At 45.5% G+C, this 16,282-nt stretch overlaps 1 protein-coding gene across 1 annotated transcript in view; it reads left to right on the top strand.

Moving 5' to 3' along the window:
- Nucleotides 1-16,282, top strand: part of Kif6 (kinesin family member 6) — a 279,007-nt gene that overhangs the window by 212,700 nt on the left and 50,025 nt on the right. The window contains exon 15 of the mRNA XM_052191851.1: nt 3,411-3,466. Coding sequence (XP_052047811.1) covers nt 3,411-3,466 — 56 coding nt within the window. The remainder of the gene's footprint in view (nt 1-3,410; nt 3,467-16,282) is intronic.

Here is a 16,282-nt window from a genome sequence, read left to right as displayed (position 1 = left end):
AACAAACAAAAAACAAAACAACAAAAAACTATATTCTAGCAGCAAATGTAAAAATAAATCTCCAGGAGCACAGACCACCCTGTGGCTCAGACATAGAAAACATAATCTTCAAGAAATCCTGATGCTCTCCAAATATTTGCTCTAGTGCCCGCTAGTGGCAGTGGCGGTGCTCCCCGAGGTCCGGGGCTTGGGCTGGCTTTCGGTGTCCCACCCTAATGTAGCTCTCACCTTCCCACTGTCCCTCAGCACCCTGGCCCTCGCATCTTGCTTCCCTTGTCTCATATCTAGGAACTCTGTGGTCTGATGGTTTTGGTATATCATCCTGTTGAGACAGGATTTACCTGACCAAATACATATCTCGAGCCTACAACAAGAGTCTAATAATCCCTAATGGAGAGATTGTCGGTATCCCAGAATCCCCCATGATTCTCTCCACTTTGGGGTTTCAAGAGGGCACGTGGTGACCTGTATCCCCCATGCTATGTGACAGGAGGCAGTCTATTCTCTCTTCAGCAGTACATTTCAGTGCATGAACTTCTGCTGTGCCTGAATGTTGGCCCCTGGTCTTGGGGAGGTTCAGCTGTCTGTATGTGACAAGAGAAATAAGTTGTCACATTAGCAGGACGTTTGCCCTTCATTGGCCTACAGTGTTTGAAACAATTTTCTAGCTGAGTGTTCCCCCCACCCAGTGGAAAGTAATTGTTATTCATAATCACTCCATTTTGTAGGCATGCTTCATCATCCTAATATATAATAATAAGAGGGGCTGGAGACCCTGTGTTCTGTAAATACCAGTGCCCAGGCAAAGCACAGGGAGATTTTCTTTTGTGTCAAAACCCTATTACACACTGCAACTATCAGACACAAAGTACCCATTCAGTAACAAAAGAGGAAATGAATGGGGGAGAAAACAACTGTGACTGGGAATCAAGGCATCAATACTGTGAGCTAAGCCAAGAAAATCACCTCCTGTTCAGTTGGATCCTTGTAGCATAGAAGTGAACAGCAGTCTACAGGCTAGAGAAGTGGGCTGGAGAAGCCACTGGCACCATCTGGAAATGCTACCCAGGACAACCAGGAGCTCCTCCGTTCCTGTGAGACTTTAATTTTAACCATTATTATTTTTCCATTTGATTTTTATATTCATATTTATACTTTGTCTGGTGAACTAGAATTATAAGCTCTGAGAGCAGAGACTAGATTAGAATCTTCTTGGCATCCCCCTGGTTCTTTTTTTTTTTTTTTTTTTTTTTTTTGGTTTTTTGAGACATGGTTTCTCTGTATAGCCCTGGCTGTCCTGAACTCACTCTGTAACCAAGCTGGCCTCGAACTAAGAAATCCGCCTGCCTCTGCCTCCCAGAGTGCTGGGATTACTGGTGTGCGCACCACCACCCAGCTCCCCCTGGTTCTTAAAAGGATACTGGACACACAGGAGCGTGTGTGTGTGTGTGTGTGTGTGTGTGTGTGTGTGTGTGTGTGTGTGTGTCTGTGTGTGTGTGTGTAAAATTGACTTTGAGGACTCAGCAACCAAGGAAACTGCTTAAGGTTTGTTGTAAAGGATGGTGACAGACCTCCTGAGAGTCAGGGAAGGAATTCTCAGCCAGCCAGAGAGGACAGCAGAAGAGACACACAGAAAAGGAGCTTTAATATATAAAAGAAATGCAAGGGAAATCCAGGCTGGATCTTCATTACAACAGGCCTGGAGAGAAAAGTATTTGCTGCACAAACCTGGGCAACGGAGTTCTGGTCTTCAGAACTTACATAAGGAGCCTGGAGGGGCAGCTTGTTTCTGTAACCCTGGCACAGAGGACGGCAGTGACAGGGAGACCCCTGAAGCTCACCAGGCAGCCAGCCTAGCCCAAATCTCTGAGCCTCGGGTTCCATAAGAGACAACAGTCCCAGAAAATCAGATAGAGAGTGACTGAAGAAGAGTGTGTGTGTGTGTGTGTGTGTGTGTGTGTGTGTGTGTGTGGTTGAGTTACCACAAAAAAGTCCATAAAACTGCTTCAATGTTGGAATATAAAACTGGAGGTAACTTACATCAATGTTCCCAAGGCAGACTCACTCAATGCCTGGCAGTGGTCAATCACTAGCACGTGGAGTCCAACACTTCAGTCCACACTTCCTCTGAATATCTCCTGAGCTGAACAAGCCTACATGTTTGCCAGGTGCCTGTGCACTTGGTCCCTGAATGGTGACAGACCCTAACTGAGAAGCCATGAACAGTCTATGAGGAGCCTTCATTTGGAAGCCAGGGGTGGAGTCCTTAGCCACCCAGCCTTGTAGGAAAGTTCAGTTCTCTTCCCCGGACCTCCTGTCTGCAGTTCCAGGCCAAACAGACAGACACAGAAAGCAGCAAGCTCTCACCACGTTCCCAGCTGTTGTGGAGCACTGGTGGTCCCCTGCCCTTTTCTTCATCTCCCACAGCTCCATACAGACGAAGGAATCACAGACCAAACACTAAGTCGGGCTTCTCTGGAACCCTGTGGGATTTGAGGAGGTTGGAAGTAGAGAGATTGTCGAACTAAGATAGGCAATCAAAAAAAAAAGGGGGGCAGTAGGATGGAAGGATTTAGCTTAACATGCTCTCTGTTTTATATGTGTTTTGGAAACTTCTTAGAAGAAAACATTTCTAAAATCCTGTGAACCCTCAAAATCCCAGTCACTCCCAACTTACACAAGAAGGTCTCTTGACTACACCCCACACATAGTTAGGCCTAGACCAGCTCAAGCACTGTGGCTACTGTTACCCAACATAGAATGTGTCCTGATTGTCTCCTAACTGGCTGTTAGTGGCTGACACATCTGCTACAGTACTGTAGGTCAAGAAGCCAATGATATTTAAGAATGTTTTCTTTGACTTTGATGTCATCATGGCTTACCTTACTACCATGTTTCATTCTGGTATCCTTGCACCATAAAACATAAGAAATTGAATTAATCCATTAATGAATATAAGAACAAAATCTATTATTTTATTTGGGTGTGTATGTTTGTTTGTGTGTGTGTGTGTGTGTGTGTGTGTGTGTGTGTAGGTGTTTTGCCTGCATGTCTATGTGTGTGCTACATACATACAATGTCTCTAAAAACCAGAGCAGGTGTTGGATGCCCTAAGACTGGAATTCTAGATGGTTGTGAACCACCATTCTGGTGCTAGGAATTGAACCCATGTTTCTGAAAGTGCAGGCAGTACTCTTATCCACTAACCCATTGTTCTATTTCCTAGTTGATGTAGATCATACCAATTTCAGTCTTTCTTTGAATGCATACATATTAATCTTATTTCAGTTATCTTTTGTATTCATCCCATCCTAGGAACCTCTCAGACATCTCTTTATTTTTTTTCAAACATAATATAAAATAGATAGCAAGAAGTTAAAATTGCCTTTATTCCTTTGTTTTTCCTCCAGATTTTCTGAAGCAAAAGCTCTGGGAGAAAGTATAAATGAAGCAAGAAGTAAAATTGGTGAGCAGATGATATTCTGAACGCTTCTTTCACAGAGCATTTCCCAGTGGACACTGGATGGTGGTCCAGCTTCCTCATATAGCCACAAAGTCAAGCTTGCATCCCTGCCCGGGGAGCCGTGACACACACCCTCTTTAAGAAAGGCACCGTTGTGTGTGCTGGGCCTGAGCTTGTGCAGGGTACTCACTGGCTGGCCTAGCCCAGTGAGAAAGATTTACTTCTCCCTGGGTTTCAGCAGTAGCTCAATCTGTCATAGCCACACAATCATGGCAACATTGTCTCATATTTCCAAGGGCTGTGAAACACTGTTCCACCGCCCAAAGCTGAGGCTGAGCATTTTTTTTGTGCACACATGTGCAATTTCAGCACCATCCATACAGCCAGTGGGAAGACAGAGAGCCAAAATGAGCTAGTGCACACTCCCGGGCACCGAGCTCCCCCATTTACGTGAACTTGCCTGGGCAAGAGACATGAAGGCAACAGAAACACTTGAAAACACATGCACTTCAAATCTGTTCAAAGCAAGAGGAAAATGCCTCTCATCCTAAACTATAAAACACAACCAAGATCCATCTCCCAGAGAGAACAGCTTCTGTCTTACTGCTGCCCATTTGCAACTGGCCCTTTGGCTCTTTCTTGACCCCACCTACCCTTCAGAAGCCATTTCTAGTGGCCCCTCTGGCTTATTCTATACAGCATAGAAAATGAGGATACTCACAGCCTAAGTGAAGGAAACAGTTTCCTCTGTGGCTGGACATGAAAATCTAAGACATCTATACCCTAAGCCACACCTACACTGAGAAAATCCCTGTGTCTCATCTTGGAGCCGAGGTTGGTTTTAGTTTCAAGGGTGACATAATCTAATAATACCTAGGAAAGGAGTCTCAGTGAGAAATTATCAGGATCAAGTAGGTCTGTGGATATGTCTGAGGGAGGGTGGGAGTTGTCCTGATCACATTAATGGATGTGGAAAGACCCAGGCCACTGTGGGTGGCACCATTCCCTAGTTTTAATCTTGTAATAAATAATAATGGAGAAAGCGAGCTTAGCAGTTAGCATGCTCACATTTATCTTTCTCTGCTCTTGACTGTGGATGTGATGTGACTTGGTTTTTTAAGTTCTGGCCACAATGGCCCTCACGTATGATGGACTATGACCTAGAATTGTTACCCTTTTCTCTCTTTGTTGCTTTTTATCAGGGCATTTTTATCACAGCAACAGAAATGGAATATGATAGGGAAGGAAACTAACTCAGCTGAAACGTGGCACCACCTTCAGTGGTGGAGGCAAGCAGTGGTGTGGAACCGAGAGCACCTGCAGGGTGAAATGGAACTCACCCAGTTCCAACCTTTGTAGAGTATCTTTGATGTTTCTTGAGCATTATAGTAGTGATTAGACTCACCATTAGATCTTGTTATTGAATGTATGTGTGTAACAGTGCATTAATATTTCTATGTCAAAAGGTTTCAGACCATTGGTAACTGTTTCGTTGTAATTATGAACTGCGTGCACATGCTAGGCCACCAATAACGTGTACATCTCAGATTCCTTTCTACAATATGGTGTGCAACAAAAATGTCTTCATAGTGTAGAATGTAGCAATGGTCCTACCCATCCCTCTAGTTGCTTATCAGATCCAGTTTACGCCCTTCTAAGGGGTTAAGGGGTGAGGGCTATACTTAACCTGTCCATGTTGTTTGTGATTTAGGATCCAAGCATGCTATTAAAAGCCCAGGTCAAGTAAACATCAGGGTTTTATTTCCCTAGAAAACAACAAGCAGAATTGGCATCAATGCTGAAATTCAATCCTCCAGTAATAGCAAAAAGCAGCTATTTAGTGGTATAAGCACAGCCAATGCCCCCTTCACAGCCACCACTACCTTTCAGACTGTCTTCTTGATCCAAGAGGACCAAGGTGAGTGGACTGTGGAGATCCAGCCTGACCATCGAGCAACACTTTCACAGTGTCTAGCCAGAGGGAAGAGCCCACATCACAGCATCATTCAGATGACAGGTTAAAATTAAAGAAGCAGAAGGAAAAGAATCTGAGCACATATTTAACTTTTCTAAGAGGCAGGAGCAGAGCACAGATGGACCAGGCTGTGGCTGGGGTACTGACTCAGCTGTGCTCCCAGCACTGCCACATCCTAACTCTGGGCAGGCTCAGATGCCATGGAGTGTACTTGTAATTGGCCCACAGAGAGGATGCAGATCAACAAACCATATGTCGAAAGTTCAAGTAGCCACTGTCTCCTCGGTCAATTTGTTTTTCTCTGACATTGTGACCTACAGCAGTGTCTTGAGTTTCATCCTTCGAGATTCCTGAACACTTTCTATTTTACCAGCAGCCAAATAGCATCTATTTTTATATAGCAAAACTCTCCTATTATTTCATCGAGGAAGCAACTAACAAGGTTGATAACTATTGAGACTATACTGGGACAACTTAGTGGTTAAGAGCACTTGCTGCCAATACCAGAAGACCAAAGTTCAAATCCACAGCACACATATAAAAGTCAGGCATAGCCATGGGACAGGAGGATTCTGGGCTCCTGCTAGCCAGCCAGCCTAGCCAGTGCTAAGTGAACCTCAAATATGGGTCTCCTTCAGGCACACACACTCACACACACACATGCACACATACTTTTTCTACACAGTTCCTTTTGCCCTTCTCAATAATTTGATAACATCAATCTTGTGCAAAGGAGCAACTGTACTTCCGTGTACCTGTCCCAGACGTTGGGGGACTCAATAGCTTTGGTCACATGGATTGTGTTTTAAACTCTTTTGTGTCCACTCTGTTACCATCCAGCCCTTCTCTAACATTGACATTGAATCTGAATCTGGGGACAGCGGACTATGGCTGCCTTAGAGGCATCTACACATCTTAGAGTCCTGGCATCTGTATTTCTGCATAAGTGTGCCACCATTGGCTACACCATCTTTGGCTACACCCTGGCAAGGTCCATCCTATGCCATGCCAAGAACCAGCTGCCTTAGTGGGTAGGCAAATCAGTTTGACAGTAAATCCTGACCCCATTTCCCCACACAGGTTCCTTTAAGCCTGGGAACTCAATGGAAGCTGACATCATAGGAACTATTCACCCACAAAACTGTGGTGGACTCAAATATTGTAGGTCTTATGTTACAGCACAGTAGCCTTGGGCTTTCCTGGTGTGTAATAGGCCCTGAAAATAAAAAGCTAGCAGAGAATGTAGCAGAAGGAGCAATGAGAATGAGTAAAAGGAAGAAATGTAAATGGCCAAGAAGCCAGCAAGATGTTCTGGATGTCTGCTCGCCTTTGCTTCAGGTTCCTTTGAAAGTCTTTGCTTCGTGCCTTTGGAATCTAGAAAATCATTGCTCAGAGTTGCACCTCCCATGGTAGTCAGGGGGATGTCATCTCCTGTCCTCCAGCTCCGGTGTGTTCATGTGTGAGCAGCCTCTTGCGCTTCAGTCTCGGACCTACCTCCTTGTGGTTCTCCCTGCCCTCGTGGATCATCAACCAACACAGTCCACAAGGGCACACAGAGTAGAGGGGATCGAGCAGAAGCCCTGTGAGTTCTTGTAGTGAATGACCACACCAGGACCAGCTAGCCAGAGCTGGGCCAGCTTTACTCAGGGTGGCCCAAGGCTTAGAAGGTAGACTTTGACCTTAATTAGCAGAGTTCTACATCTACTGAGTGCTGGTTTCTACTGTTGTGTCCCAAAAGAACAAAATAAGGACTTCCTGTTCATTTTACAGGATTACCGTGGCATGCTTAGACTATGCCCTTTAAAATATTTTTTACTTATTTATTTTATGTGTGAGCATGCTGTGGCCCACATGTGGAGGTGAGAGGACAGCCTGTGGGATCCAGTTCTCGCCTGTGGGATCTGGTTCTCTCCTCCACCGTGTGAGTCCTGGGAGAGGGTCATCTGACTTGGCATCTTTAACCATAAGCCACTGCACTGGGCCAACATCAGCTTCTTAGTCTCCTGGTTCTCAAAGAAGAGAAGCGCCTCAGCACACTGTCCCTTTGTTCTGCCAGTGGTGTTAGTCAGTCTTTATGGGGAGCATTGTAGGTTGATATTTTACACAGCTGCATCTGCTGATTATTTTCCTTTATGACATCTTCCATATTTTTGCACCTAGGAAGGCCATTTGGACAAATAACAAAGCAACTTCACTGCTAAGTATCTATTTAATACTTCCCTAAATATTCTTATAGATTTTTCTTTTACTGTTACCATTTTCGCATTGAGTTCACTTGGGATTTATTGTGGAAAATGGCATAAGCTGAGGCTCAAAGCAGGATATCTTTCAAGTAACCAGGTTTCCCGACACCTCTTCCGATAATGAAATGCCTTAAAATAAAATGTCTCTTCCTCTCCTAGGAAAACACTTTCGGGTCATTCAGGAGAAGGCAGGTGCATTTTAATCTCATCATAACAGCCTTGACCTGATAATTTCCATTCTTGTATCTCAAAAATAACTTTGCCAGCAGACAACATCATCTGGATATCAGAAAAAAAAGCCCGCAGTAAAGTGTCAACTCCATGTCAACCCGGCAGCTCACGGATGCCATGGGGACAGCGGCCTGCCTGAGTGGGTGGTCCCTCTGGGCTCAGCACTCTTCTAAGGGAAATGAACTATTTTTAAATGCCATCGCACAGCCTGGCTCAGCATTCTGATTTGCCCAGGAAGAGTTAGTGAAATGCCATCTCTATAGATAGCAGGGGTATTCTACTGGCTTCTGTTGACTGGAAGGGGAATGGCAGACAGACAGACAGACATGAGAAAGGGCCGTTACGATGCTCATTTGCTCCAAACAGCAGAGGACTTGCTGAGTCCCCTGTCGGCCACCCTGAAAACTAATGAGTGGTCTGCTGAAGGTCGCCCAATCACATCCCAAAGAGAAAACACACAGGACTGAGATGCCGCTCTCTTCCCAAGGCAGCCAATCCACTCACGGTGGAAACAGCCTCAGTTCGAGACCTGTCTCCCTTAATCACATGACCCTCAAGGCCAGATCCATCCTCTAATCCAATGTCTACACCACAGCTTACTGAAACCTGCTCAAAATACAAGTCACTCAGCACTCCCCTCCCAAGTAGATGCCTGCTGTCGGACATCGTCTAAAAAGCAGAGTTGCTGCCACACATACCTACAAGCAGCCAGCATCACTAATCAGGCATCCAGGGACAAAGCCCAGCCCGGTCCATTTGTGTAGGAAAAACAGTAAAAGCCCCAGGCAGCTGCCTGAGTGATGCTTACAGGGTGGCCCGAGGCAAGAGAGCTCAGGAGTACTATGGTGAAGACATCCCGAAATCTGGGGCTGTCTGAAAGTCTGTGCAGTAAAAGGAGACTGCTCATGCCTTAGGACAGACTTTGGGCTAGAGTCAGAGTGACCGCGTCACAGCAACAGTCCTGATGGCTGTCTTCAGTAGAGCTGCCATGCTTCTCTGGGTTCAGGTGAAGATGCCGAGAACTGAGAGAAGTGGCTCAGCCTGCCCGCTAGTCTGCAGCCACAAACAAGCGGAGCCCGCGCCTTGAGCTCCTTTTTTGCTGGGCCCCAAGATTAGTGGTCAGTCAGAAAGCAGGAAAACTCAAAACCCAGCTGAGATCAAGCACAAATTCACTACTGGCACTCTGCTGTGTGCGGCCAGGGGCCATGCATCTGCGCCAAGTTCAAGTTGGAAAGGAAAGGAAAGGAAAGGAAGGGAAAGGAAGGGAAAGGAAGGGAAAGGAGGGGAAAGGAGGGGAAAGGAGGGGAAAGGAGGGGAAAGGAGGGGAAAGGAGGGGAAAGGAGGGGAAAGGAGGGGAAAGGAGGGGAAAAAGGAGGGGAAAGGAGGGGAAAGGAAGGGAAAGGAGGGGAAAGGAGGGGAAAGGAAGGGAAAGGAGGGGAAAGGAGGGGAAAGGAGGGGAAAGGAAAGGAACGGAAAGGAAAGTAAAGGAAAGGAAGGGAAGAGAAGGGAAGGAGGGGAAAGGAAGGGAAAGGAAGGGAATGGAAAGGAAGGGAATGGAAAGGAAGGGAAGGGAAGGGAAGGGAAGGGAAGGGAAGGGAAGGGAAGGGAAGGGAAGGGAAGGGAAGGAGGGGAAAGGAGAGGAGCCTGTGAGAATGAGGAGCCTTCCTCAGTTTTCCTAGCTGGAGGATAATAAAAGAAGGTAGAGCCACCGTGGGGAAGGGCTTCTGTGCCAGATGTGATCGATGCCTTCGGGAGGTTAGCATGTCTTCTTTGAATTGCAAAAGTGATCCACAGATGTGTTAGTCAGACATTACTTTAGTGGCTCTTTATTAGTAGGGATTTGCCATAGGGTCCCCAGTGGATCTCTGAAACTATGCATTGTATTGGACTGACCGTGTGTGTGTGTGTGTGTGTGTGTGTGTGTGTGTGTGTGTTTACCATATTTCCTGTGTGTAGATGATCCTTTGCCAATTCATGTATAAATTAATCATTAATCAAGATTAATCATACATAGTAATAGAATAAAATCATTTTAACAATATACTTCAAAAAATTATGTGGATGAAGTTCATCCTTTCATTCGCAAATATTTTCTCATTTTGTCGCAATCAGATCTTTCTATTTTTGCTTTCATATGTCATATTTCTGTCAGTTTCTTTCTGGCGTAGAGTGTATCGTGAGCTGAGTATCTTCTTCTCGCTCCTGATGGGCTCACCTACTGCCATGTCCTGTGTAGTCATGTGCAGGTGTCCACAGATGACATGTGTTCATGACTTCATCAATTGTGTCACATCTGGATGATAGCATAGGCTGTAGCTATGGAGGATGATTTGCATCCTGGATTGGCCAGAGCACTATACTATCGAGTTTCGTCAGACTAGTGAGAGCAGCCTCAGTTTAAAACTTAGATGCTGCTTATTTCTAGGGTTTCCATTTTAACATTTTCATCTTATAGTTAGCCAAAGATGACTGAAACCTCAAAAAACGAAATAAATGATGGGAGAAGAGGGAAGGTCATGGTGTGTGTTTCCAAGTGTAAAATCCTGCCTTGCTTCCCACCCTGCAGTAGCAGCCATGTTCTCTCTCCAGAGGGATGTAGCACTTCCAACACTCCCATGCCTCCTCCCATCCTCCTCTATGCATTCATAGCCAGGGGGCAGATAGGTAGGTGATAGATCAATAATGTGACAGATGAATAATATACGTACATGGATAGATGATAGGGTGAAGTCTGACTGGTCGATAGTAAAGACAGACAGACAGACTGACTGACTGACTGACTGACTGACTGACTGACGGACAGTTTATAAACATGACCATCTACATGTTATTCCTTACCCCGCTTTCTCTCTGAACCCTTTATATACAGGTGTACCATTTGGTTTTGGTGGTGAATAAACCATTCCATCAGACCGTTTATAACAAATGTTTCACACACACACACACACACACACACACACACACACACCACTTTTTCTATAAAAACAATACATGCAGTTGCACATAGAGATGTGAGTGTTTTCAGGAGAGATACTGAGACGTAGCACAAGAGGGAGGAACGGTGTCAGTCATGTTCAGCCTTCTCAGCTCCCTGATCATCAACCCAAGGGGCTTTGTTGGTGTGTACTCCCTCTGGCCACAGCAGCGCCCATGCTCCCGCATATTTACTTGAATGTGACATCAACTGCGGCAGCTCTTGCCAGTCGGAGAGAAAGCTGTGGTGCATCCTCGTTTCCATTTGCATTTTCTCACGCAGCTGGCACAGCTAACGGGGCCTTTCTTGTGTGTTGTACTCTTTGCTGACTAGCTGGTTGGAGTTTTTGCTTTGAAGCACAGCAGTGCTCTGTGTGCTCTGGAAGTTGGGCCTTTGTCTACAGAATAGGTAGCAGATGTTGTCCTCTAGCCTGTAACTTATTTTAATTTTGCTCTTAAGATTTTCAAAAGAAACTTAAGACAGTTGCTTTTCTCTGTTTAAAATTTAAAAAGTGGCAGTAGTGGGGGTGGGGACACTAGTTTGCGTGCTTTGTTTGTTTCTAAGTTATTATGAATCAGGAAGTTATTTCTTCCTCAGTTGTGACACTGACCCCAGGATGATACCCAAAGATGGCACTGCAAAGATTGTTGGTGAAACACAAAGTGTCACAGTGGATCTCCATCACTTGCATTAAAACCAACAGCCACTACAAGAAGAAATAACTGCATTATACAGATGGTTAAAGTCTTTGCCAGACCAGAGTTTGATGACTTCACTACTGAAATGGAAGTTTTATCACCAAATATACTGATTTGATTGATTGAATCTATATCAAAACCATAAATTATGGTACTTGAATGATTTATAATGTTTTTTCATTTTTTAAATTTATCTGTCTACCTATCTATCTGATCTATCAGTATGTCTATCTGTATGTATATATATGTGTGTGTGTGTGTATATAAACTCCACAGATATATATATGTGTGTGTGTGTGTGTGTGTGTATGTGTATACATACATACATACATACCTATCTATCTCTCTGTTGTGTGCTCATTAGTGTCTGCCACAGTTCACACACATGTGAACGCCAGAGGACAATTGGTAAGATTCAGTTTTCTGCATTTACCATGCACCTCCCGTGATCAAACTCAGGCGGCCGAGCTCAGTGGCAGTGCCCTTATTTACACTGAGCCATCTCACCCACCCCTTGAGTAACTCTTGTTATATGGCTTATAAAGACAGGCCAAAATGAGGCTGGGCTCTAGGAAAGAGGTTGACAGGTGACTGGAACAGTGGCAGCTCTTCCCCAAGCCCCGCTGTGCCTGAATACTCCCTGCAGCTGGGCGAAAAAAGCAAATAACTAAGGAGCTTGTAAAGAAATGGAATCGGTGCATAACAAATTCCACAGACAAGCAACACCAGACCCTAAGTATATCAATTACCTGTACCAGCCATCTAAAGTAACATGAGGTCCATGCTCGAAAGCTCCAAAGTAATCAACACCTCAAAGAGAACAGTGTGACCCCGGTTCAGCTTCACCCCAGCCCAATGAGAGATCAAGAACAGCAGCAGCAACAGACGAGAGCTGGAGAGACGGCTCAGTGGTTAAGATCATCAGCCTGTGAGTCAAGTCCCCTTGGTGGGGCCAGATGACTCCTCCACAGGAGCCACATATCAGCTATTTACATTACGTAGCATTAGTAAAATGAGTTACGAAGTAACAGCAAAAACAGTTGTGTGGTTGGGGGTCACCACAACACGTGGCACTGTATCAAAGGGCTGCAGCATTAGGAAGGCTGAGAACCACTGAGTCTGAGGTCTGTACATCTCAGTGGTGGCTTCCCGAGAGCCAGGTGGCAAATAGCAATTCCGCAAGACACCCTTTCCCCTCATTGTTAAAATAACACCCCACAAAGAACCATTGGCATCTATCTGATGACCCATAGAAAACAGATTCCAGTCATTTCTGTGGTTCAAAGAGCCATTACATCTACATATTCTCCCCAACCAGCATCATCCTAGAGCCCAACACAACATTCTCACTAGAAATAGGTCATCGTGTTCCTCAATGATGCCTGTAGGTATGAAGAGAAAGATTCTGAACATTCATGAAGAAGGCAGACAAGTCTGGCTCTAGGGACACTCAAAACCCTATAGAGGAGGCTGGGATGGCCATGAGCTCTTCTCTTTTCTCATCTCTCTCTGTGTCTCTCTATGTATATCTCTCTGTCTCTCTGTCTCTGTCTCTGTCTCTGTCTCTGTCTCTCTCTCTCTCTTTCTCTCTCTAGCACAACTCCTAATCAAAAGCAATTTCAGGTTGAAGCCCTTGATGCCCCTTGGAATAAAGAACAACCCTGAGATTCCTCTATTAATTCTTTGGCCACTTTTCTGGCCTCCTGATGCTGCAGACCAAATCTGGATCAGGTGTGTTGGTTTTGGACCCCATGAGACCTGGCCAGCATGGCCAGCAGAGAGCTGTCTGCAAAACATTAGCTCTTGGTATTTTTTAAGAAGAGTGAAAAAGAACACATTTAACTGGATTTTGTTTCTTCAGCATTTTGTGAGCTGGGGCTGGCACAGGTTGGGAATATAATCATCTCAGCTGTGTTTGAAAGAATGCCGTGGCCTTCCCAGTTTGCAGGGTCTTCTTGCCCCAATAAGCCATCCTGTCCTTGTTCCTGGAGAGGTGACAGCTCTGAAGGAAATTTCTCCCAATGATTCCCACATGTCTCAGACCTCGCCAGCCTGCAGCAGCCAGAACTGGCCTTCCTTTTTTATTCCCAAAAGACCATGGCCAAAGTCCTACTGGCTTTGCCCTTGGAAATTAGTTCACTCATCTCAAAATAAGACCCCAGCTGGTCCCTGAAAGGACTGTCCTCTAAAATATCCTAAGGTTTGTGCCCGGAGTCTTCCCCTGCTGTCTTCCTATATCTACGTCCATGCAGGGTGAGTTGCCACCTGCTGGTGCACTGGCATCTGGTGAGGGCATTGCTGGTGGCCACTACGAAGATTAAAAACCTAATGTGCCTGGCCACCACATCTGATGAGGCCTAGCAGATTTCTCAAAAACCTGGGTATAGTGAGAAGGCTCCCAGTGAGTGTCATGGGCCTCACAGAGAGCTGTAACAGGGTGCCATCATTGCCCTGTCCTTGGGGCAGTAACTGATCCCAGAGGGCTGTGTCTCACACAGGAGTAAGGGCCCAGGTGTCTATTAACATATCCACTCTCTCCTTGACACTGGACTGTTAACCCTGGCACAAAAGTGCCTGAGTCATTTTCCAAAACTATGGGCTCAGCCAGGCAGGGTGGTATATGCCTTAAATCCCAGCACTCAGAAGGCAGAGGCAGGTGGATCCCTGTGCCTTAAAGCTAGCCTGGTCTTTGTAGCCAAGGAAAAAAACAAAAGCAAAACCAACTATGGCCTATTCGGAAATTTCATTAACAGGGCGAGGTTGCTGTGTGTCACTGTTTCTAGTGCTATCTCATTAAGTTCTCCCATCGTTATGACCGCCTTCACTCCGATGCAAAGTGAGACCAGGATCAGGATCCCACCCAGCATCCCAGCATCCTTTTCCTAGATGCAGTTGCTGGGTGAGGCCTCTCTGGTGACGACTGGGCTAGGCACCAGTCTATGAACATAGCAGACTATCACGAGGCATCATTTCATTGACTTTGTTGTGCTAGTCATGTTTGGTTCTATCCTAAGTCTCTGGGCATCTGGGCTCTGGGTGCTGACCCTCCAGGCAGTGTCAGGGATTGGCTCTCTCTCTCATGACATGAGTCTCATAAAGGCTCACAGAGAAACTGAACCAACAGCCTCAGAGCCTGCTTGAACTAACCCAGGCCCTCTGTATATTTGTGACTGTTGTGTAGTTCGGTCTCCTTGGACGCCTAACAAAGGGAATGGGGGCTGTCTCTCTCTTGAAAGATTTGGGGCCCTTTTTTCCTCCTACTAGGTTGCCTAATCCAGCCTTAATACAGGGGAGGTGCCTGGTCTTGACACCATGGTCTTGAGGTGCCATGTTTGGTTGACAACCATGAAAGGCCTGACCTAGGATGGGGGGTCAGGGGGAGGAGGGAGGGGAACTGGAGTCAGATAAATATGACTCTGTAGAAGTCTGTGAAAATAATAATAGCACAAATAAAATGCTCTCCAGAGAAACAGAGGCAAGAGGATGTCTGGACACAAGGAGAGGGTTAAGAGAGGAGGTCGCAAGATGGTAGCACCTGCAAAATTCACTTCTGCAGGGCAGGCCTGCAGGCTGGAGGGCCAGAAAGGTGCCAGAGTTGGGTTCATGTCCAGAGGCAGCCTAGAGGCCGGATTTCTTCTCCTTTGGGGCACTTTGGTCTATGTCTTATTCTTTTTTTTTTTTAATGTCCTTAACTGACAACTGATCAGGTGAGGACCACTGCCAGTAATCAGCTTTATTCCAAGTCTGGTGTGTGTAATGATATGTGTACATGTTTGTCTGGCTGTCTGTGTGTGTCTATCTGTCTCTGTTATGATATGTGCACACATTTGTGTCTATGGTTGTATGTTATACATGTACATATTTGTCTGTCTGTGTGTTATGATATATGTATGCTTGTGTGTGATGATATGTGTACATGTTTGTCTGGCTGTCTGTATGTCTGCCTGTCTGTGTGTTATGATGTGTGTACATGTTTAGTATATGTCTGTATCTGTCTGTCTGTGTGTTGTGTGAACATATTTGTGTGTGTGTGTGTGTGTGTGTGTGTGTGTGTGTGTATGCACATGAATGAATGTTCATGTGGAGACCAGAGGTCTATGTTGGGTGTCTCTCTTGATTTTTTCTTTCTTCTTTTTTCTTTCTTTCTTTCTTTCTTTCTTTCTTTCTTTCTTTCTTTCTTTCTTTCTTTCTTTCTTTCTTTCTTTCTTTTTTTTGACATGGTCTCACACCGAACCTGGAATTCATGGATTTAGCCAGGCTGGCTGACCAGTAAGCTCTGGGGACTCTTCTGTTCCCACACACCCCTTCAACGCTAGGCTTACAAACACACACTGCCACATCGAGCTTTTACACACATTCTGGAGCTCCAAATTTAAGTCCTCACGTTTGCACAGCAGGTGTTATCCCTGCCAAGCCATCTCTCCAGCCCCCAAGTCTGCTGATTTCAATAGAATATAGACAAGTTGGGTGAAGCCTTTAGGTACCAAACTCCAGCCAAGTTGACACATCAAAAATTCACCATCAACCTTGAGTGCACACATACCTAGTTTAGGGTCAAGGTTGGGGGTGGGGAGAACCTCTTACTTGCCCGGCTACAGACTGTGTTTCAGAACTCAGAATTCAGAACCAAACACCTAAGTCTTGCCACAAAGCACCTGTGCTTCAGGTCGTTCCTTCTTAGACTCTCCCCCAGAAAAC

The sequence above is a fragment of the Apodemus sylvaticus genome, chromosome 9 (genome assembly GCF_947179515.1).
Source record: "Apodemus sylvaticus chromosome 9, mApoSyl1.1, whole genome shotgun sequence".
Classification (NCBI taxonomy): domain Eukaryota; kingdom Metazoa; phylum Chordata; class Mammalia; order Rodentia; family Muridae; genus Apodemus; species Apodemus sylvaticus.
Note: the sequence above shows the minus strand (reverse complement) of the source record. Positions and strands in the feature narration are given on the sequence as shown.